This window comes from Pongo pygmaeus, chromosome 20 (assembly GCF_028885625.2).
Source record: "Pongo pygmaeus isolate AG05252 chromosome 20, NHGRI_mPonPyg2-v2.0_pri, whole genome shotgun sequence".
NCBI classification, from domain to species: Eukaryota; Metazoa; Chordata; class Mammalia; order Primates; family Hominidae; genus Pongo; species Pongo pygmaeus.
Window position 1 is genome coordinate 56,309,310 of NC_072393.2, and position 24,156 is coordinate 56,333,465.

At 52.1% G+C, this 24,156-nt stretch overlaps 1 protein-coding gene across 5 annotated transcripts in view; it reads left to right on the top strand.

Annotated features, from left to right (window-relative positions):
• MYH14 (myosin heavy chain 14) overlaps nucleotides 1-24,156 on the top strand; it is a 109,332-nt gene that overhangs the window by 17,805 nt on the left and 67,371 nt on the right. For 3 of the 5 annotated variants that reach the window (XM_054464874.2, XM_054464873.2, XM_054464876.2), the window contains 8 exons: nucleotides 1,614-1,641; nucleotides 1,778-1,880; nucleotides 2,685-2,708; nucleotides 4,112-4,204; nucleotides 5,098-5,161; nucleotides 8,701-8,799; nucleotides 10,105-10,245; nucleotides 22,515-22,610. In XM_054464874.2, coding sequence (XP_054320849.1) covers nucleotides 1,614-1,641; nucleotides 1,778-1,880; nucleotides 2,685-2,708; nucleotides 4,112-4,204; nucleotides 5,098-5,161; nucleotides 8,701-8,799; nucleotides 10,105-10,245; nucleotides 22,515-22,610 — 648 coding nt within the window. The remainder of the gene's footprint in view (nucleotides 1-1,613; nucleotides 1,642-1,777; nucleotides 1,881-2,684; nucleotides 2,709-4,111; nucleotides 4,205-5,097; nucleotides 5,162-8,700; nucleotides 8,800-10,104; nucleotides 10,246-22,514; nucleotides 22,611-24,156) is intronic. The other 2 variants (XM_054464875.2, XM_054464878.2) reach the window with 1 other exon arrangement.

The window sequence follows — 24,156 nt, forward strand, 5'->3', positions numbered from 1 at the left end:
TTATTTATTTATTTATTTAGAGACGGAGTTTCACTCTTCTCGCCCAGGCTGGAGTGCAATGGCACGATCTTGGCTCACTGCAACCTCCGCCTCCCGGGTTCAAGCGATTCTTCTGCCTCAGCCCCCCGAGTAGCTGGGGATTATAGGCGGCGCCACTATGCCTAGCTAATGTTTGTATTTTTAGTAGAGACGAGGTTTCACCATGTTGGTCAGGCTGGCCTCGAACTCCTGACCTCAGGTGATCCGCCAGCCTCGGCTTCCTAAAGTGCTGGGATTACAGGCATGAGCCACTGCGTCCAGCCTGATCATGGCTTTAAAACCCATCGCACCGCTTGCCATCTCTGCCCCATCCCCCAACCTCACTGGCCTTTCTGTCTCTCAAACATCCCTAACTCAGAGCCTTTTCCCTGGCTGTGCCCTCTGCCTGAAATGCCACCTCCTCTGAGAAGCCTTCCCTGCTCCTTCCCCCAAGTCGATTCTTATTACCTAACACCAGGGTGTTGGAATCCTGGCTCTACTGACATTTGGGGCTGGACGATACTTTGTCGTGGGAGGCTGTCCTGGTCATTGTAGGATGTTTAGCAGCACCATGGCCTCTACCCACTCAGTGCCCATGGAACTCTCCTCTCTCAGGGTAATAACCAAAAATGTCTCCCAGACATTGCCAGGTGTCTCCTGGCGGGAATGGAGGACATAATTACCCCCGTTTAAGAACCACTGCTTCGGCCAGGCACGGTGGCTCACGGTGGCCTGTAATCCCAGCACTTTGGGAGGCCAAGGTGGGTGGATCACGAGGTCAGGAGATCGAGACCATCCTGGTTAACACGGTGAAACCCCGTCTCTACTAAAAATACAAAAAATTAGCCGGGCGTGGTGGCAGGTGCCTGTAGTCCCAGCTACTCGGGAGGCTGAGCCTGGAGAATGGCATGAACCCGGGAGGCGGAGCTTGCAGTGAGCCGAGATTGTGCCACTGCACTCCAGCCTGGGCGACAGAGCGAGACTCCGTCTCAAAAAAAAAAAAACAACAACAAAAAAAACCTGCTTTATTCTATTACTGATTTAGTTTCTTCCCAGTGCTAATCGGTATTTGATTGTAGGTTTTTGTCCCCTGCATCTTAAGTGGAAGCTCTGTAGGGGCACACACCCTGCCAGTTCCCCACTCCCCTCCATGCCTGGTGCTCAGTAGGTGGTCAGCATGCGATTGTGGAATGGCTGTGTTAGGCCCAGGGTGGGCACTGGGCTATACATCTTATATCACAGGACCTCGCTCCTGTCTTTGAATCTCACATGCCCAGCATGAGGCAGCACACAGTAGGGTCTCACGTTGAGGTTGTTGAATGAATCATATTCTGTTCAGTTGAGGGAGGCTGTCTCCATTTTACGGGTGAGGAAACCAAGGCTCAGAGAGGGACAGCTGCTTTCCCAGCATCACACAGCGAGCAAGGGGCTGAGCTGGGTGGGGAATTAGAATCCAGGATTGTTACACATCAAGACCCAAGCTTTTCCTTACTCCCTGGGAATAATTTTTAAAATGCAGCAGCCAGTGTAAGGGACCAGAGGGCCCTGCTAGAGACTCTCTCAGATGACATATTCCCCCACTCTGTTCCCTACAGATCGTGAGGACCAGTCCATTCTCTGCACGTGAGTAATCTGGAAGGACTTCCTGGAGGAGGAGAGGTCCGGGTGGGGCATGGCTGTGTTTGGAATGGGCAGGGCAGGTGGGGAGCTTGCCCGAGGTCATTGCCAACGCCTTTGCTTCCCCTTGTCATCCCCACAGTGGAGAGTCTGGAGCTGGGAAGACGGAAAACACCAAGAAGGTCATCCAGTACCTCGCCCACGTGGCATCATCGCCGAAGGGCAGGAAGGAGCCAGGTGTCCCCGTAAGCAACCCCTCCTTGGGTCACCCCTGGGCCCTGCCACAGCACTGCCCCTTCCATCTTGGGCTTTCCCCACAATTGTCTCTTCCCCTCATGGAGGTCCTTCTCCTGGGCGCCTATACCACCTGAGCACCTACTGTGTGCTTGGGGTGGGGCTGGAAGCAGAGTCAGGGGGACACAGAGGTGTGAGAGTCAGTCTTGGTCTCACTGGCTCTCGGAATGGCTCCTAGTACTTAGTAGGTGCTTTATTTTCTGAGCACCTACTGTGTGAAGCCTGATTTTAGGTGATCATGATGCCCAGGTTTGTCGTCTAAGTGAACGTTATATGGTGCCCTCCACTGTTCCAAGCCCTGTTCTCACACTGCCTTACTTACCCCTTGGGTGGGGTGGGTGCTGTTTTCCTGTGCTGAAGATGGAGAGCCCAGGCATGGGAGGGGTGAGTCAGTTGTTGGTCATGCACCCAGGAAGAGGTAGAGTGAGGCCAGGCACAGTGGCTTATGCCTGTAATACCAGCACTTTGGGAGGCCGAGGCGGGAGGATCGCTTGAGCCCAGGAATGCAAGACCAGCCTGGGTAATATAGTGAGACCCCATCTCTACAAAAAAAAATTTTAAATAAAGGAGGTAGAGTGGGATTCAAACCCAGGAGTGTGGTCCCCCAGGCCACCCTACTCCACATGCCCGGTTTCCCCAGTCCCCCTTCTGCCACCCCCCACGCCACCACCCGAGATCACCAGTTCACCTGTGTGTCTGTCCACGTTCCATGTGCTGTGTCCTGGTCCGTGTCTCGTGTCCCGTGACTTCCTCAGGCCTCCGTCACCACCGTGTCTTATGTGAGTAGCAGGGGATCACCTCGAGTCTTGCTGCCCCTAATGCCTTCCCGGCCACCCAATGCATGATCTTGGTAGACAGGGCCCAAGGCAGCAGTGGTCCCACCTGCCAGGGACCCCTCTGCCCCACCACTGCTATTCACGGTGGCCCTGCTGTGTGTGTGTGCAGACGGGCCACAGACACCAACATGAAACAATCCAGAGAACAAAACTGCCACTTACTGCTGATCTACTAAATGTGTCCAGCCAGGGCCCACAGACGCTGCGTGCACACAACCAGAGTGAACAGTGTAGCAAGGGAAATACACGCATGTCCCACGTTCTTCTGTGTGCCAAGTCATGTGCTCTTCACTTTGTGTATCTTTTCATTTGACAAAGCATCCACCTAGCTAGATCATTTCATCTTAACACAAGCAAGACATGGACTGAGAGAAGACACACACAGGCTGCCATTTATGAAGCACCTACTGTGTGCCAGGCTCTGACACCGAGGGGGCTGGAGGGAATTTTGGAGTAGAGTTCCTGCCAAGGAGTAGCCTGGTGGGGCTAGGAACCCACTATTTTTTGAAGGCCTATTATATGCCAGACTGCTTGAAGCACTTTACATAAGTGGTACAGATTTTTGCCTTAAGTTAAAAATTCTAGGCTGGGTTTGGTGGCTCAGGCCTATAATCCCAGCACTTTGGAAGGCTGAAGTGGGAGGATTGCTTGAGGCCAGGAGTTCAAGACCAGGCTAGGCAAAAGAGTGAGACCCCATCTCTACTAAAAATTTTAAAAAGTAGCTGGGCATGGTGGCGCTTGCCTGTAGTCCCAGCTACTCAGGAGGCTTAGGTGAGAGGATTCCTTGAGCCCAGGAATTTGAGGCTGCCTTGAGTTATGACCATGCCACTGCACTCCAGAATTTCTACAAGCAACACATGAGTACATATTCATTGTAACAACAACAAATCAGATGAAATGAAATTCCTGTTTCCTCCCCTCAGTCCCCTTCCCTGGAGTGCCTTACACTGTTGACAGTTTGGTGTGCATCCTTGCAGACCTTTCTCCATATGTTTACAAACATGTATCTATCTGTAGATTTAAGAGTCCTGTTTTGTGGCGTTTCTTCCTTAATTCATTTTTTATTAATAGGATAACATTGTAGACATTGTTCTGCAAATTGTTTTTTTGTTTGGCTTGGTTTGGTTTGGTTTCAACTTAACAATATGTCTTGGAGATGCTTCCCTCTTCCCCTCACAATAGACAGATGGGCAAGACCCGGATATGGGAAGTGGGCACACGCCCAGACACACAAAGGCCCCTCATCCACAGATACTCAGCCAGCTGGAGACACAGCCTGAGCTGGGCTGGCCTGGCCTCCTGCCCCATTCTCACTGACCTCATGCATCATCTCCTGTGCCCGACAGGGTGAGCTGGAGCGGCAGCTGCTTCAGGCCAACCCCATCCTAGAGGCCTTTGGCAATGCCAAGACAGTGAAGAATGACAACTCCTCCCGATTCGTGAGTGCCAGGGCTGGGCAGTGCTGGCTGTGTCAGGGATATAGGAGCTGGGAACCTCAGGATGGGCTTCAGGGGGAAAGACACATGGATCTGTTGCAGGAGGAGGGGCTGGAGGCCTGGACTCTTGAGTCTGAGGGAGGAGGAGCTGGGGGCCTGGACCCCTGGGTCTGAGGGAGGAGGGGCTGGGGCCCTGGATTCTTGAGTCTGAGGGAGGAGGGGCTGGGGGCCTGGACTCTTGAGTCTGGGGGAGGAGGGGCTGGGGACCTGGACCCCTGGGTCTGAGGGAGGAGGGGCTGGGGGCCTGGACCTTTGAGTCTGAGGGAGGAGGGGCTGGGGACCTGGACCCCTGGGTCTGAGGGAGGAGGGGCTGGGGACCTGGACCCCTGAGTCTGAGGGAGGAGGGACTGGGGGCCTAGACTTTTGGGTCTGAGGGAGGAGGGGCTGGGGGCCTGGACCCCTGGGTCTGAAGGAGGAGGAGGGGCTGGGGGCCCAGATCCCTGGGTCTGAGGGAGGAGGGGCTGGGGACCCAGATCCCTGGGTCTGAGGGAGGAGGGGCTGGGGCCCTGGACTCTTGAGTCTGAGGGAGGAGGGACTGGGGGCCTGGATCCCTGGGTCTGAGGGAGGAGGGGCTGGAGGCTGCGTGCCTGGTTCCAAGGGAGGAGCAGCTGGGGACCAGGGGGCTGGGGAAAGAAGTCCAAGGGGCCCAGACCTTGAATACCCAAGGAGTCCCCCGCTGGGGACTCACCACAGGATGGGGTTCAGGTAGAGGGAGCAAGGAAGTGGGGGGGCAGCTGCAGCTCTGGGAGCAGTGGGTGTGGGGTTTGGGCTGTTGTTCAGGTCTGAGCGGGGAAGGGGACCCTCTGCTGAAGCCCACCCACGTTGGTCTCTCCCAGGGCAAATTCATCCGCATCAACTTTGACGTTGCCGGGTACATCGTGGGCGCCAACATTGAGACCTGTATCCTTTCACAGCCCACGGGGGTGGCAGCCGAGGGGGGGCAGCCTTTCAGACAGCACTGAGTATGGGAAGCACCTCCCACCGCAGGGACCCCTTACCTGCTACTCAGATGGGACCTGATGCTCAGGCGGCATCTGCATGGGGAGGGGAGTGTGGGACTTCTGGTGTGTATGAGGCCAGCACAGCCTTGCTATGGGATGGTGGGTTGGGGTCCACCCAGTTCAGCCATAAGGGGAGTCCCAGCACTCAGCCTGCAGTGGCACTCATGGTGACCCATGACAGTGAAATGACACAGAGCAGTATAAGCAAAGGGAAAAGGCACGTGGGGCCAAGTCCCCGGGGACCAGGCATCGGCTCCTAGAACTCTCTCCAGCAGAGGCACACAGGACACCAGGTGGGACATTTATGAAATGCTGCCCCAGGGAAGCGCAGAGAGACTCAATGCCAGGGTTTTCATTGGTGGCTGGTCACATCCCCGCCTGCACCCCCCCGCCCCCCGCCCTTAGTATGAACCAAAATTCCACACTCCCGGGAGGAAAGCAGGTGATCAGTGGAAGCCACAGTGTTTGCACAAACCCTTCAGGCCCAGCGAACCCCTTTCATCCCGTTAAGAGGATGCTGGAACCCTCCCAAAATCCAGGTGCCCAGACGCTAGCCAGGGGCCCACGTGGCCAGCAGGCCTTTCCAGGGGAGCATCTCAGGCTGGCTGTGTTCACCCTTTTCTGCTCAGATGGCATATGGGCGTTTAAAGGAAATTAAACGATAAAACACAGGCACTCTGGGAGTGCAGAAATTAAGAGAATGGGCCAAGAAATTGTACCAACCTGGGTTCAAATCCCAGTTCTGCCACTTTGAGACTCTGGGGACTTGGGTATGTGACTTGGCCTTTCCCTGCCTCAGTTTCTCTCTCTGTAGAAGGAGAAGGAACATAGAACCTACCCAAGAGGGGTTTGGAGGATTTTGGAGTTAAATGCTTGGCCACGGCACCTGCTACATAGCAGGCACTCAAGAACAAGCTATTATTAGCAATTAATGATTAAATTAGTGGCCAGGCATGGTGGCTCATGCTTGTAATCCCAGCACTTTGGGAGGCCAAGGCCGGTGGATCATTTGAAGCCAGGAGTTTGAGACCAGCCAGGCCAACATGGTGAAACCCTGTCTCTAATAAAAATACAAAAAAATTAGCCGGGCGTGGTGGCACATGCTTGTAGTCCCAGCTAACTCTGGAGGCTGAGGCAGGAGAGTTGCTTGAACCTGGGAGGCAGAGGTCGCAGTGAGCCAAGATCGTGCCACTGCACTCCAACCTGGGTGACAGAGCGAGACTCTGTGTCAAAACAGAAAAAAAAAAAAAAAGATTAAATTAGCAATATCTGTATCAATGCTAATATTATTGACTAATATTGATTGATAATTACTAATCAATAACATTAACAATTGCTAATATGCCACATCCCCATCCCAGAGGCATCTGATAAGCTCACGCTCTTCCATAATCAGTGGGGAGGGGTTTCTCCTAAGTCTGCTCAGGGCATGAAGCAGCCAGCCGGCCCGTTGGTTCTGCTGCCTCGTGGGAGATGCTTCCTGGGCTGTCACCACACCAAGTCCCCAGCAGCACCGCAGCCCCTGCTCCTGCTGTTTTCTGCTCACAGCTGCTCCTCCCTCCAGGTCCTCTTGCCCTTGGCTCCCACCTCTCCATGGCACCTGCATATCCAGGTTCTTGGAGCTCATGGCTCTTCCTGCCAAGCTGTCCTGGCACCACGTGCCTCTGCTTATATTCACATTTGCCTTCTCTGTCCGCTTCCACCTGCTCACTTTCTCCTGTCCACGCTCCCCATGCAGTGTGGCTGCCCCTCCTGGGCACAGCTATGGTCTCGGCTGTCTCAGGCACCAGTGGATTGATGCTCATGAATCAGGTCCCGCCCCCAGGCCAAATGTATGAGTCGTGGGATGGCCTGCCGGGTAAGGAGCACCACCCTGTGTGGCTGACCCCTCGGCACTAGCATCAGTACCATTGTGACCGGCATTTCTGGAGTGCTGACTGTGTGCCCACTGCCACCTCGAGAGCCCCCACGACATCTCGGTTCCTCCTCTCTGCAACCCTGCGAGGTGGCTGCTGCTATCACCTCTGCTTCACAGAGGAAACCGAAGCTCAGGGCTGTTGTCCCCCAGGGTTGGACAGCCTGCATGTGCTCCCTGCACTCCACCTTTCCTTGTGGGAGCCCCTCCACCTGTTTCTCCCCATCTAACCAAGCAGTTTACACCCCAGGGCTTCTGGGAAATGGACCTCAGGTTTGCAGCTGATCTTGGTCCGAATATGTGTTTGGTGGTGCATGAGTGTGGGACACAGAGGGGTTAAGCAAAGTGTATGGTGTTTTGTTTTACTCTAAGATGTTTTGGCTGGGCGCAGTGGCTCATGTCTGTAATCCCAGCATTTTGGGAGGCCAAGGCTGGAGGATCGCTTGAGCTCAGGAATTCGAGGCCAGTCAGACCTCATCTCTACTAAAATAAAGAAAATTTGAAAATTAGCCAGGTGTGGTTGTGCACACCTGTAGTCCCAGCTACTTGAGGCTGAGGTGGGAGGATTGCTTGAGCTGGGGAGGCGGAGGTTACAGTGAGCTGTGATTGTGCTGCTGTGCTCCAGCTGAGGCAACAGAGCCAGACCCTGTCTAAAAAACAAAACAAAACAAAAGTCTTGCCACCTTTTAATATGTAAGTTTGACACGTGACTTTCTTGGGAGGGAGAGCATGCAGAGTGACAGTCTAGTTGAAGGTGGGAGCTGATGTATCTGCATGGGGAAGCTGAGGCTGGGAGAGTACTAATGGCAGGAGACATTCTCACCCGCAGGTAACTTTGAATTCAGGCATTGTTCAGGGTGCTTCATGCACAATAAGTCATTTATCTTCACAGCAACTCATCCAGGGTCGATGAGGTTTCTTTGTTTTGTTTTGTTTTTGTGACGGAGTCTCACTCTGTCGCCCAGGCTGGAGTGCAGTGGCGCAATCTCGGCTCACTGCAACCTCCTCCTCCCGGGTTCAAGCGATTCTCCTGCCTCAGCCTCCCGAGTAGCTGAGATTACAGGCACCTGCCATCACACCGCTAATTTTTGTATTTTTAGTAGAGATGGGATTTTGCCATGTTGGCCAGGCTGGTCTTGAACTCTTGACCTCAGGTGATCCGCCTGCCTTGGCTTTCCAAAGTGCTGGGATTACAGGCGTGAGCCACTGTGCCCACAGGGTTGATGAGTTTTTTAGAGACAGAGAAAGACCCTGTCTCTAAAAAGAGAGAGAGAGGAGGTCTCATAAAGGTGTTATTTTCGAGCCCCTTGAACAAGTAGATGAGGAAACTGAGGCACAAGTGCTTAAGTGACATGAGCATGGCTGCTCATCCAGTTAGTGGCAAAGTCACCAGCCTGGGCTGTGAACGACTCCACTACTCCACAGGAGAGAAGGGGGCAGCGTGGGCAGGGCAGGCTCCTGTAGTGGCCCGGCAGCGTCGGGGCCGTCCCTTCCCCTCTAGCACCTTGACTAGCTGTGTCCAGACCTGCTGGAGAAGTCGCGGGCCATCCGCCAGGCCAAGGACGAGTGCAGCTTCCACATCTTCTACCAGCTGCTGGGGGGCGCTGGAGAGCAGCTCAAAGGTCAGTGCGGCCCCGTCCTACCCTGCTCACCCGGGAGAGGGTGGGCACCATGTCTCTCGGGGGCCCCTTCTGGGGAGGAAGCAAGAGGGGGGGCTCTAATATCCGTCAAACACCGACTTCACATGAGGCTCCCGCAGCCCCGGCTCTCGCTGCGTAGTGGCGTCTGTCGCACGGTGGGTTCTGCTGCGCTCTGGTTCCAGCTCTGTCCCGGGTCTGACTCGCGCCCGCTGTCACGGCCACGCAGCCCCCACCCCCTGGTGGCTCCTGCTCACGCTCGCTTCCGAAGCTCCGTGGCTTCTCTCTCGCGCGGCTTCTCCTCACTCCGGCGGGTGACTCCGGCTTTGCTGAGGCTCCTCCTGGTTCCTGACGACGCTGGTTTGTGTTGCTTCTCGGCTCCTGCTGCCTCGTGCTCCCCTCTGCTCTGGCTCCTAGGCCACGGCTCTTGCCGGAGTCCTCCTGTCCCTGCTCCCTGCTCCTCCTGCCCTCTGGCTGCCCAAGCGCCCTTGGCTCCTGTTTGCAGTGGCTGGCACTGCCCTTGGCTCCCTCTGCTCTTGGCCCCTTCCTCCTGGTGGCTCAGGCCGCTTCCTGGCTCCTGCGGCCACGTAGCCCCTCCTCATCCAGGTTCCCGCTCACTGGGGCCTTTGAGACCGCATGTCCTTGGGCGCCGGCCGCTGCCATCCCATGGCCTGTGCTGACTTGGGCCTGCAGCCCCACTGCTTCTGCCAACCAGTGGCCCCTGCCTGCTCTGGGCACTTCTAGAGACTCAAAAGTCCCTGCGGAGGGAGCAAAGAGGAGTGGTATAGACTGGGCGGGGGCTCATGCCTGCAATCCCAGTACTTTGGGAGGGCAAGGCAGGAGGATTGCTTGAGCCCAGGAATTTGAGTACAGCCTGGGCAGCATAGTGTGACCCCCATCTCTATAAATAATAACAATAATAACAATAATAATAAGTTGGGCATGGTGGCACACAGTTTTAGTCCCAGCTATGAGGGAGGATTGCTTGAGCCCAGGAGTTTGAAGCTGTGGTGAGCCATGATTGCATCACTGCACTCCAGCCTGGGCAACAGAGCAAGACCCTGTCTCTAAAAAATTAAAAAAAAAAAAAAAAGAGAGAGAGACAGAGTGGTGGTCTCATAGGTGCTAAACGCCCACTCCACCCCCGACCCTTCCCACACTTGTGAGTAAAGGCCCCCACCCACTTGACAGAGAGGATGTGGCATGTCCTGGGATTGCCACCGATGAATCCAGGATGAGTCTGACTCCACAGCCCACCCTTGACCTTGACCCCACTCATTCTCCCTGCAGCCGACCTCCTCCTCGAGCCCTGCTCCCACTACCGGTTCCTGACCAACGGGCCGTCATCGTCTCCCGGCCAGGAGCGGGAACTCTTCCAGGAAACGCTGGAGTCGCTGCGGGTCCTGGGATTCACCCACGAGGAAATCATCTGTGAGTGAGCCCCGTGGAGGCCAGGGGTGGGGGGGCACCCCACGGGACTCACAGACATCTCTGTCTTGGGGAAGCTGACAAAATGAGAGCCCCCAACCAAGTCAATAAGGAATCACATGGCCTGTTAGTAGACTATGAGTGCAGCTGGGCGCAGTGGCTCATGCCTGTAATCCCAGCACTTTGGGAGTCCCAGGCAGGTGGATCATTTGAGGTCAGGAGTTCAAGACCAGCCTGGCCAACATGTTGAAACACCGTTTCTACTGAAAACACAAAAAAGTTAGCCAGGCGTGGTGGCAGGCACCTGTAATCGAAGCTACTCAGGAGGCTTAGGCAGGAGAATCGCTTGAATCCAGGAGGTGGAGGTTGCAGTGAGCTGAAATCATACCACTGCACTCCAGCCTAGGTGATAGAGCGAGACTCTGTCTCAAAAAATAAAAATAAAAAAAAGACCATGAGTGCTATGGAGAAAGATGGGGCAGGGAGGGGCGCAGCTTTAAGCAGGGGCTCAGGGGAGGGTGGACTGAGATGGGTGTTTGAACGAAGTCCTGAGAAGTGAGGGAATTAGCACTGGAGATGTGGGGGAAGAGCATTCCTGGCAGAGGGAACAGCCTGTGCAAAGGCCCTGAGGCAGGAAAGGGGTGGCATATTTGAGGGATTGACACTTCTGGTGGTGGAGTTGCAGAGGGGCGGGGAGTCTCAAACGCCAGCCTAGGAGGTTGGGACTTTGTCCTGGGGTGCTGGGGAGCTGTGGGAGGGCTGGGAGCAGGGGCTGGACAAATTCAGCTCTGGGAGCAAGAAGAACCCTTGGGGGCCATGTGAGAAACACACTGGAGTGGGTGGTGCTGAGACCAGAAGGAGGCTGCTGAGGGTCTAGGGAAGGCCCAGGACGCTGGCCCAGGGCTGCTCAGGTTGGCCCAGGCTGCGCGGCACTGATTGTTTGGTGTTAAATGCTCAGCTCATCACCCCCGTGTCAGGGTGCTGTGCCCGACCCCTTTTTCCTTCTTTTGAGACGGAGTCTCACTCTGTCGCCCAGGCTGGAGTGCAGTGGTGTGATCTCAGCCCACTGCAACCTCCACCTCCTGTGTTCAAGTAATTCTCCTGCCTCAGCCTCCCGAGTAGCTGGATTGCAGGCACCTGCCACTTCGCCTGGATAATTTTTGTATTTTTAGTAGACATGGGGTTTCACCATGTTGGCCAGGCTGGTCTCAAACCCCTGACCTCAGGTGATCCACCCTCCTCGGCCTCTCAAAGTGCTGGGATTCCAGGCGTGAGCCGCTGTGCCCAGGCTGTGCCCCTACTTTTTTCACCAAACAGCATGTTTTGACAGCAGCTCTGTTTCAGTGCTGCATTAGTTTGCTTAGGCTAACAAAGTACCACAAACGTAGTGCCTAAAACAACAGAAATTGATCGTCTTGTGGTTCTGGAGGCCAGACGCCCAGGATCGAGGTGTTAGCAAGGGTGTTTCATCCCTGGAGAATCGGCTGCAGGCCTCTCCCTAGGCTCCTGGTGGTTTTCTGGCAATCTTCGGCGTTCCCTGGCTCATAGTCGCATCACCCGATCTCTGATTTGTGTTCACATGGCGGATCCCTGTGTGTGCATCTGTGTCCAAAATCCCCACTCCCCCCTCCCCCCTCCCCCCCCAACCTTTTTGTTTTTTTGAGACGGAGTCTCTCTCTGTTGCCCAGGCTGGAGTGCAGTGGTGCAATCTCGGCTCACTGCAACCTCCACCTCCCAGGTTCAAACGATTCTCCTGCCTCAGCCTCCCGAGTAGCTGGGATCACAGGCGTGTGTGCCACCACACCCGGCTAATTTTTTTGTACTTTTAGTAGAGACAGGGTTTCACTAAGTTGGCCAGGCTGGTCTGGAACTGCTGACCTCAATTGATCCTCCCGCCTCCGCCTCCCAAAGTGCTGGGATTATAGGCATGAGCCACCGCACCTGGTCTCCTACCCTACACTGGTATGATTTTATCATAACTCATTACATCTGTAATGACCCTGTTTCCAATAACGTCACATTCTGAGGTCCTGGGGTTTAGATCCCCAACATACTTTTTAGGAGGGGGTGGTGTAGACGTGATTCAACCCGTAACAAGTACGTAGGTGGACCTCCGCCTTTTCAGAGGCTGCGTAATGTTTCATTGTTTGCGTGAACCATGATTCTTTTAACCAAGCCCTCCAAAGAAAGACCTTTAGGTGTTTCCGGGCTGAGCCGGGGCCGCCTCTGGGTCTGATTGTCCTCTGGTCTCTGGCGCTGTGGGAGGCCCCAGGAGCTATTGTTGGCTCCAGGGCCGGATTGGAAGGGCTGGAAATGGAGCGGAGCTTGGCTGTCTACCCAGGCTGCAAACAGCCAGGCCTCTTGTGGCCTATTGACACAGGGTCTCGGGCCTCTCCCACCCCCACCCCACCGCATTTCCCAACCCGGGTTGCATAATTCCCGGGCCTGCATGACTCCGCAGCTGGGCAGCTGGCACACAAATTCTGACTGTGGCTGCAGGGGGGACCTGGGCCTCCCAGCCTGTCTTCTTAGGTCCTGCCTGGCCTCTTGTCACCATGAGCTCATGTGACCCTCCTGGCAGCTGCCCTGCCGTGTGGCGGCCGCGGGCAGCAGCTCTGATTTTTGGAATTCAGAAATGAAAACTTTGCAGCAACCTATGCATGTAGTGACATAACCTGAATGTGGCTAAAAGTCGTACCGACAAAGCCAAGCCTTCCTGCTCTTCCCTGGCCCTAGTTTCTCCTTCCAGAAATATTTTAAGAGTATAAGAAAAGACACACATTATTTATCTGTAAGAGGAGGCATTCTCTAGCCCCACAGCTGATGTTCAGCTGTCAACATCACTGTGGTGATAAAAAAAAATGAGAAGCGATTTCTCTATTGGTTCAAAAGTTCCGGCCAGGTGCAGTGGCTCACGCCTGTAATCCCAGGAGTTTGGGAGGCTGATGCGGGCGGATCACCTGAGATCAGGAGTTCGAGACCAGCCTGGCCAACATGGTGAAACCCCGTCTCTACTAAAAATACAAAAATTAGCCAGACATGGTGCTGGGGGCCTGTAGTCCCAGCTACTCAGGAGGCTAAGGCTAGAGAATCGCTTGAACCTGGGAGGCAGAGGTTGCAATGAGCCAAGATCTCACCATTGCACTCCAGCTTGGAGCAGAGCGAGACTCCATCCAAAAAAAAAAGTTCCTGGATGTTGGTTGCTCCAGCTGGCCCCCCAGCTCCCTACCCTTCCACTAGAGACCCCCCTGGACCCTGGCCTAGCACTCTGGCCTAGGTTAGTCTGGGCCAGGCAGTGCTAGAGTTAAATACTCAGCTCATCATTGGCTCACTCCTGTAATCCTAACACTTTGGGAGGCCGAGGTGGGAGAATCACTTGAGGCCAGGAGTTTGAGACCAGCCTGGGCAATATGGTGAGACCCTATCTCTACTAAAAATTAAAAAAAAAAAAAAAATTAACCAGGTGTGGTGGTGCACACCTGTAGTCCCAGCTACTTGGGAGGCTGAGATGGGAGGATTAAGTCCAGGAGTAGGAGACTACAGTGAGCTATGATTGTACCACTGTACTCCAGGCTGGTGATAGAATGAGACCCCATCTCAAAACACCCCAAAACAAAGAAACAAATTACTCAGCTCATCATGCCCATGGAAGGATGCTCTGGACCCCCTCTCCACTGCCCTTTCCTACTGACTGGCATATTTTGGCCATAGTTCTGGTTCAAAATGTATAGATGGACCTCACTGCTTTTTGCAGCTGTGTAAGGTTTTATTGTTTACATAAACTATGATTCTTTCAACCAATCCCTTGCAGATAGAGCCTTAGGTTGTTTCCATTCCATTACTGTTGGAACAATTAAAAAAAAAAATGCTAAGCCAGCGCAGTGGCTTACGCCTGTAATCCCAGCACTTTCAGAGGCCAAAGCAGGCAGCTTGCTTGAGCTCAGGAGTTTGAGACCAGCCTGGGCAACATGATGAAACCCCGTCTTTACAAAAAACACAAAAAATTACCTGGGCATGGTGGTGTGCGCCTTTACTCTCAGCTACTTGGGGGGCTGAGGTGGGAGGATCGCTTGAGCCCCGGGAGGTGGAGGCTGCAGTGAGCCGAGATCACGCCACTGCACTCCAGCCTGGGTGACAAAGTGAGACTCTGGGTCAAAAAGAAACAAGCTACTGTGAATATCCTTGTAAGCAGGTTCTTGTGCTCATGTGGAAACAGACCTGTAGGTTCAATTCTTAGAAATGAAATGCCGGCTGGGCGCGGTGGCTCACACCTGTAATCCCAGCACTTTGGGAGGCCAAGGCAGGCGAATCACGAGGTCAGAAGTTCGAGATCAGTCTGACCAACATGGTGAAACCCCATCTCTCTAAAAATACAAAAATTAGCTGGGCATGGTGGCACACGCCTGTAATCCCAGCTACTCAGGAGGCTGAGGCAGGAGAATCGCTTGAACCCGGGAGGCAGAGGTTGCAGTGAGCCAAGATTACGCCACTGCACTCCAGCCTGGGTGACAGAGCAAGACTCCATCTCAAAAAAAAAAAAAAAAAGGAATGAAATGCCATGTCCAGGGAGATTTGTGATTCTTATTTGTGTTCAGCATTAAAAAAACTCAACAGCTTTAAGATATAATTCACATGTCACACCATTCACCTATTTAAACTGTGCAATTCCATAGCATTTTGTATATTCACAGAATTGTGTGTCTATCATACATCACTTTTAGAACATTTTCAGTAGCCCAAGAAGATAATGCACACCCTTTAGCTGTCCCCCCAGGCCCTGTCCGCAGCCCCTGGCAACCACTCTTCTGCTTTCAGTCTCTATGGACTTGCCTATTCTGGACATTTCATAGCAGTGAAATCATGCTGTATATGATCCTTTGCGACTGGCTGCTTTCTCTCGGCATCATTTCCAAGTTTCATCCACATTGTAGCATGCAGTAGGTTTCCTTCCTTTTTATTGCTGAATAATTTTTATTGTTATCTTCTTATCACGGAAAATGTCAAACATGTATGCAAACAGAGTGCAGAATGTAATGAACACCCCAACACCACCAGCTGGCAGCTGTCACCAGCTCCATCAATAATGAACCGGTGACCTCTTGTGTTTCATCTCTCCCCAACCTCCCTACCCCAACTCAAGTGTGAACATTTTTTTTTTTTTGAGACAGAGTCTCGCTCTGTCACCTGGGGTTGGAGTGCGGTGGCACAATCTCGACTCACTGCAACCTCCACCTCCCAGGTTTAAACGATTCTCCTACCTCAGCCTCCTGAGTAGCTGGGATTACAGGCATGCACCACCACACCGGCTAACTTTTTTTGTATTTTTAGTAGAGACGGGGTTTCACCATGCTGGCCAGGCTGGTCTCGAACTCCTGACCTCAAGTGATCCACCCGCCTCCGCCTCCCAAAATGCTGGGATTACAGGCATGAGCCACCACACCCGGCCATGAGCATTTTTTAAATTGCAGAGAATCTACCTCGTTGCCGTCCACAGGGTGGCGCTAGTTTCCAGTTCCTCCAGCATATACCTGGAGCACCTGTGTCCCCACCTGCACCCAGCAACCATGGCTGGAGCTTTTTTGTGTTTGTTGATGTGGCAGATGAATGAGCTCTCATTACAGTTTTATTCTGTGTTTTGCTTACAAGGAGTGAAGTTAGTCACCTTTTCACAGACTCTTTTTTTGACAAGAGACAGAGGGTCAGGGAGGTGGGGTGTCCTGTCCTAGGACTCACCCCAATTCAAGAGGAGGAGGCAGAGCCATGGTGGAATCCACGTCTGACCCCAAAGCCAGCCCATGATCCAGAGGGAGAGGCGGACACCTCAGTGTCACCCACAGGGAGCCCAAGGCAGAAAGCATTTGGGGCCAATCAAGGCAGGGTGTCTGTCCATCTCCTTCCCCACTTTACATCTCTACCTGCCACCCCTTGGCACCATAAACGCCATGCTGAGAGGTTGAGCAGGTAGCCTGGGACACAGGGAGGCGTGCCAGCCTCTCACATGAGGTGTCCGCAGGCCGGGTTTGCTAGTGATGGGCGAGTCTGATGTCAGCAACAAAAGCTGACTGCCAGGTCCTCAGGGCATCAGATGCGCCCCGGGGCCTGGCACAAACACAGCTTCCTAAGCCAACCACAAGAGGCCATTTTAAAGTCCATTGAGGGAAGCCAGGTCTGGGCGGGGTCTAAGCTGATGTTAAGGAATGATCATTAAGTTTGCAGGGCCAGATGCGCTATGGGTCTGTAAGGATGTGTCCTTCTTTATTCATTTTTTTTTTTGAGACAGAGTCTAGCGCTCTGTTGCCCAGGCTGGAGCGGAATGCGGTGGTGTGATCTCAGCTTACTCCAGCCTCCGCCTCCCAGGTTCAAGCAGTTCTCCCATTTCAGCCTCCCGAGTAGCTGGGATTACAGGCGCTCACCACCACACCCAGCTTATATTTTGTATTTTTGGTAGACACGAGGTTTCACCATGTTAGCCAGGCTGGTCTCGAACTCCTGACCTCAAGTGATCCCCTCACCTTGGCCTCCCAAAGTGCTGGGATTACAGGTGTAAGCCACCGCGACTGGCCTAGGATCCTTCATTTAATCACATCTGCAAAGTCCCTTTTGCCATGGAAGGTCACATTCACAGGCCCCAGGGATTAGGTTATGGGTATTTTTGGGGGCTGTTATTCATCCTGCCGCCTCCCCTGAAAACATCTGTGTGTATTTCCTATGAACATTCCTTTATACAACCACAGACCAGCAGTGTCACCAGGAAATGGACTTCAGCACAGTACTATTATCCAGTCCACAGACCTTAGGCCAGTTGTCCCCCAACCTCCAAAAAAAAGACAAAAAAATTGTCTCTTGTGCATGATGGAGTCTTGCTCTGTCCCCCAGGCTGGAGTGCAGTGGCGCGATCTCGGCTCACTGCAACCTCCGCCCCCCTGGGTTCAACCAATTCTCCTGCCTCAGCCTCCCGAGTAGCTGGAATTACAGGCATGCGCCACCACATCCAGCTGATTTTGTATTTTTAGTAGAGACGGGGTTTCTCCATGTTGGTCATGGCTGGTCTCGAACTCCCGACCTCAGGTGATCCGCCTGCCTCGGCCTCCCAAAGTGCTGGGATTACAGGCATGAGCCACTGTGCTCAGCCCTCTTGCTCTCTTTTTTTTCCTAGTCATCACATCTCTTTACTCTCCTTCAGTCTGGAACTCTTCCTGAGTCTTTCTTTATCATTCGTGGTTTTGACACTTTGGAAGATTACAGACTGGTTGTTTCGTCTCTATTTGGGTTTATTTCCCTGCGATTACATTCTAGTTACACGTTTTTGGTGGGAGTATTCCAGAAGAAATGCCGACCTCCCACCCCCACTCACACACACCTTTTTCTTTTCTTTTCTTTTTTTTTTATTATACTTTAAGTTTTAGGGTACATGTGCACAATGTGAAGGTTAGTTACATATGTATACATGTGCCGTGTTGGTGTGCTGCATCTATTAACTCATCATTTAACATTAGGTATATCTCCTAATGCTATCCCTCCCCCCTCCCCCCGCCCCACAACAGGCCCTGGTGACACACACCTTTTTCTAAGCCACCTTTGTGTTGAAGTACAGTATACACACCAATAAAAGGAACACAGACCCTTGGCATCCAGCTTGGGGGAGTTTTGGGAGGGAACGCCCTGTATATCCAGCACCTGGGAGCCCCCCATGTCGCTTCCCACCACTAGCACCCCCTCAGGGTAACCATTATTCCGGCTTCTAAGAGCATAGAATTATGTTGCCTCTTCTTGGATTTGGTACAAATAGAATCACACAGTGTGCACTTTCTCACCTGGCTTCTGTCACTCAGCCGTGTGTTTGTGACATCCATGTCCAGTGAGGGAAGGGGGCTTTGGAGAGGCTGGTTCCACAGACACATTCACTTTGTAAACGTTCCTGGAGCTGGACGTCTACAGTACGTGTCCTTTTCTGTATGTGTGCTGCGCATATGTATTTACATTCATAAACCTATGCTAGGCCAGCATGGTGGCTCATGCCTGTAATCCCAGCACTTTGGGAGGCTGAGTTAGGAGAATCGCTTGAGCCGGGGAGTTTGAGACCAGCTTGGGCAACATGGCAAGACCCCATCTGGACAAAAAAATTTTTTAAATTAGCCGGGCATGTTGGTGAGCATCTGTAGTTCAGTTACTCAGAAGGCTGAGGTGAGAGGATCGCTTGAGCCCAGGAAGTTGAGGCTGCAGTAAGCTATGATCACACCACACCACTGCACTCCAGCCTGGGCAACAGACCAAGACTCTGTCTCTTAAAAAAAAAAAAAAATTCTATGCTAAAATGAAAAAGGAAAAGGGAAGCACAGAAGTTAAAAGCACTGACTCCCAGGCCAGGCACAGTGGCTCATGCCTGTAATCCCAACACTTTGGGAGGCCAAGTGAGGAGGACTTTTTGAGGCCAGGAGTTAGAGACCAGCCTGGGCAACAGAATGAGATCTCATCTCTATTAAAAAAAAAAAAAAAAAAAAACCAGAAAAACAAACAAACAAAAAAAACAAAAAAACAACCACAGACTGCCCTGGTTTGAATCCCAGCTCTGCCAGCCTGTGTGAGCTGGGTGATCTTGGGCGAGTTGATTGAGTGCCTCAGTTACCCTATCTGTAACGTGGGAAGCATAGCAGGACCTGCCTTGTTCAGTAGTTATGAAGGGTACCTGAGGTCATTTGTAAGTGTTTGGAACAGGTTGCGGCATGGAGGAAGTGAAAAATAAATCAAGGTCCATTTCAGTGCACAAATGGTACAAACTGTTCTAGAATAAATGGTTGACCAGGCGGCCGAGGGGTTGCACTGACCCATGGCCCCACCATGAAAGCATCAGATGCAGCCAGGCTTGGTGACTCACGCCTGTAATCCCAGAACTTTAGGAGGCCCAGGCGGGTGGATCACGAGGTCAAGAGATCGAGACCATCCTGGCCAACACGATGAAAACCCGTCTCTACTAAAAATACAAAAATTAGCTGGGCGTGTTGGCATGTGCCTGTAGTCCCAGCTACTCGGGAGGCTGAGGCGGGAGAATCACTTGAACCCAGGAGGCAGAGGTTGAAGTGAGCCAAGATTGCGCCACTGCACTCCAGCCTGGTGACAGAGCAAGACTCCATCTCAAAAGAAAAAAAAAAAAAAGAAAAAGAAAAGGCATCAGATGCAAACACAAACACAGCCTCACCTGCCATCTCCTTGACTCAAATACCACGCACAGCTCTGCTGTCAGGGGAGAGTGTTCTGAAAAGGTGATCAATTTTGACTGAGTCCTGAGCAAAGCAAAGAACAGCCTTCTCTGGGATTTACACGGTGGCTGTCCTCCTGGAAAATTCACTGTATATTAATATATTTTTTTTTGAGGCAGGGTCTCTCTCTCATCGCCCAGGCTTGAGTGCAATGGTGCAATCATGGCTCACTGCAGCCTCGACTTCCCAGGCTCAGGTGATCCTCCTACCTCAGCCTCCCAAGTAGCTGGGACCACAGGCATCCACCACCATGGCCACCTAATTTTTCGTATTTTTAGTAGAGACAGGGTTTCACTATGTTGCCCAAGGTGGTCTCAAACTCCTGGACTCAAATGATCTTCCCGCCTTTGCCCTCCCAGAGTGCTGGGATTACGGGCATGAACCCGTACCACCACCACCACACCGCACCAAGCCTCACTGTGTAAGCACAAAACGCTGCTGTATTTATACGTAAAACTGTTGGGTATTTGTTGCAGATAATTATAAACCATGACTTCATGGACGCAAACGTCCAGGGGGTCATTTTTCAGAAGCCATGTGGGCTGCAGAAACCGCCCACATCCAAGTGGCCTGCCCAGTCCTGGTGACATCTGGGAACACCCAACCCTTCCACAAGTTCCTGAGACATATTCTAGGGGGCAGCACTACCCACTTCCAGTGCACTTTTGAGAACTCTGCACAGCCTACTCGCCAAATCTATTTGTAACCCCCAATTCAAGGTCCATTTCTGTATCAGTCCGTTTTCATGCTGCTGATAAAGACATATCCAAGACTGGGTAATTTATAAAGTAAAAGAGGTTTAACAGACTCACAGTTCCACGTAGCTGGGGCGGCCTCCACAATCATGGCTGAAGGCAAAAGGCACATCTTACATGGCAGCAGGCAAGAAAGAATGCGAACCAAGCAAAAGGGGTTTCCCCTTATAAAACCATCAGATCTCGTGAGACTTATTCACTACCACAAGAACAGTATGGAGGAAACCTCCCCCAAGATTCAATTATCTCCCACTGGGTCCCTCCCACAACACATGGGAATTATGGGAGCTACAATTCAAGATGAGATTTGGGTGGGGACACAGCCAAACCATATCAATTTCCATCCAAAATCGTGAAAACTGTTCTAGAATGAACAGCTGATGATGTGGCTGAGGGATTGCATTGGTGCATTGCATCACCGTGAAATCAGTACTCCTGGTATGTTCGTGGTCATTTACGGTCCTGTGTAAATGGAGGAAAAATTGAGTCACCAAGTGCGCACTCAGCTCACATTAGACAGGGGTGGCATTCTGCCTTCTGGTTTCAGTTCTCATACTGTACAGTGTCCTTTCCTAAACAGTGCCATGTTAGTCACAAATTTGCGCTTTTTGCTGGTGATTGCACTGTCTCAAATGTCCCCTGAGCACAGTGCTGATGTGCTGTCTGGCATCACCAAACACAAGAAGGCTGCCATGTGGCTTTGGAGAAATGATAAAATATGTGTGTGAGGATCAGCTTCCTCCAGGTGTGAGTTATGGTGCTGTTGGCCTCGAGTTCTGTGCGAATGAGTCAGTAGTATATTAAATAAGGTGTCTCTAAAACAAAATGCACATAAAACAAGGTGACGAGGCCGGGTGCAGTGGCTCACACCTGTAATCCCAGCACTTTGGGAGGCTGAGGCGAGTGGATCATCTGAGGTCAGGAGTTCAAGACCAGCCTGGCCAACATGGTGAAACCCCGTCTCTACTGAAAATACAAAAATTAGCTGGGTGTGGTGGTGGGCACCAGTAATCCCAGCTACTTGGGAGGGTGAGGCAGGAGAATCGCTTGAAGTCAGGAGGTGGAGGTTGCAGTGAGCCGAGATGGCACCACTGCACTCCAGCCTGGGTGACAAGAGTGAGACTCTGTCTCAAAAAACAAACAAACAAACAAAGCCACAAAAAAACAAGGTGACTTATTGATCGATTGGTGAAAATGTGACCAGAGGTGGTGGTATACACCTGTGGTCTCAGCCACTTTGGGGGCTGAGGCAGGAGGATCACTTGAGCCCAAGAGGTCAAGGCTTCAGTGAGCTATGATGGTGCCACCGCATACCTGTCTGGCCGACAGAGCAAGACCCCATTCAAAATAATGTTTTAAAAAAGAACATAACCAGTGCGAGTCACAAGAATCGACTATACTTTATATTTCCTCCCTTTTGCACATAGATAGCCACACACAGCATTCTTTTTTTTTTTTGAGACGGAGTCTTGCTCTGTCGCCCAGGCTGGAGTGCAGTGGCATGATCTTGGCTCCCTGCAAGCTCCGCCTCCTGGGTTCACGCCATTCTCCTGCCTCAGCCTCCCTAGTAGCTGGGACTACAGGCGCCCGCCACCACGCCCGGCTAATTTTTTTTGTATTTTTAGTAGACACAGGGTTTCTTCATGTTAGCCAGGATGGTCTCGATCTCCTGACCTGGTGATCCGCCCGCCTCAGCCTCCCAAAGTGCTGGGATTACAGGCGTGAGCCACCACGCCTGGCCCCAGCATTCTTCACCTCCTGTTTTTCACTCATTGTGGTAGAAGTCTTTCCGTATCACTGTAGACCTTCTTCATTCATTTCCCTAAGTCCTTTTAAATTCAATTTGCATCATTTTACAAAATACACAACATAAGCAGACACTGGTTAAGTATCATAGCGATAGGGCAAGCCTCAGATATAATAAACTCAACCAGAATTCACTGATCTGTTCACCCATTTCAAGGCCTGCCCAGTGTCAAAGATAGATTCTTTTTTTTTTTTTTTTTTTTTTGAGATGGAGTCTTGCTGTGTTGCTCAGGCTGGTCTCAAACTCCTGGGCTTAAGTGATCCTCCTGCCTCGGCCTCCCAGAATGCTGAGATTACAGGTGTGAGCTATCACGCCCATCCCACAAGTGGATTTTAAGCTGAGGGGTGGTGATATAATTTGCCTTAAGCTTTTTAAGTTACATGTTTAAGGGGCCAGTTAAGACCACACATCGGGGTCCAGAGCCACACGTGACCTCTGTCCTTGTGTTCCCAGCCATGCTGCGGATGGTCTCGGCAGTTCTCCAGTTCGGCAACATCGCTTTGAAGAGAGAACGGAACACTGATCAAGCCACCATGCCTGACAACACAGGTACTGCCCCCGACCTGCCTGCCCACGACCCCCAGCCCCCACCCAGGCGGTGCCCAGCCCTCCTGCACCCCTGTCCCACGTAGACAGCATCCCCCTTCCAGCCACACCTGCCTCCAACCCAGGATCACTCTGATTTCCGTCTCACTATCACCCAGGCTGGAGTGCAGTGGCGCGATCTCGGCTCACTGCAAGCTCCGCCTCCCGGGTTCACGCCATTCTCCTGCCTCAACCTCCCGAGTAGCTGGGACTACAGGCACCCGCCACCACGCCCGGCTAATTTTTTGTATTTTTAGTAGAGATGGGGTTTCACCGTGTTAGCCAGGATGGTCTCGATCTCCTGACCTCGTGATCCTCCCACCTCGGCCTCCCAAAGTGCTGGGATTACAGGTGTGAGCCACCATGCCTGGCTGATTTCCTGCTTTTTGCTGAGTCTTTGCCAAAATAACATCGACCACTCTTTTCCTGATTCTAAAAGTGTGAGCTCTGCTGAAAGTGAACTGCACCAGCACGACAGAGGGGAACAGCAGGAGCCCATCCTCCCAGACCCCCTCTCCCCACAGGGAGCCACCATTAGCATTTGGCATAGCTTCTCCAGCCTCTGCGCTCTGCAGAGACACACTTCTTTTTGCCTTTCAAGAACAGAATTATAGTCAATATCCCTTACTTTAAACCAAAATAGAAATAGCTATGTCTCTTTATTATTATAAAATAATACAAGCTGGAAGGGGGAAAAATCTGGCATGACAGAAAAGTAGAAAGGAAGAGAGAAAATTACCCGTAATCACCTGTAATCTCAACACTTTGGGAGGCCAAGGCAGGTGGATCACTTGAGGCCATGAGTTCGAGACCAGCCTGGCCAACATGGCAAAACTCCTTCTCTACTAAAAATACAAAAATTAACTGGGAATGGTGGTGGGTGCCTGTAGTCCCAGCTACTCAGGAGGCTGAGGCAGAGAATTGCTTGAACCCAGGAGGCGGAGGTTGCAGTTGAGCCGAGATTGTGCTGCTGCACTCCAGCCTGAACAAGGGAACAGGAATCTGTCTCCAAAAAAAAAAAGAAAGAAAGAAAAAGAAAAAGAAAGACAATTACCCATAATCATACTCCCAGAGATAATTGCTGCTCACATTTTGGGATGTGTCTCTCTGGGCTTTGTTCTGTGTCTGTATCACTGTGGATATAGATTGTCACAGAAATGGAATCGTGCTTCACCTCCTCTTTCCCTGGAGACAGCAAGAGCTTTCTGTCCTGATTATGAAATCCGATGGGCTCATTTTTAAAAGCTGCACAGCACAGAAAATAGGAGGACAGGATGCATTACCCCACTATGCTGCTGGTAACAGCATTACCTGAGGCACCTGGGGGCTCTGTACATAGGCACCCAGCAGGTGTGCCGTGCACACACATTTACTCATTTGTTTTACAAAACTGGAGTCAGACCCTGCAAACTGTTTTGAAACCTGCTTTTTTTCCCCTGAATGCTTTGGGGATAACTTTTCAGGTTATTCACAAGAAACTCTACTGGGATCCTTCCCTCCCTCCCTCCCT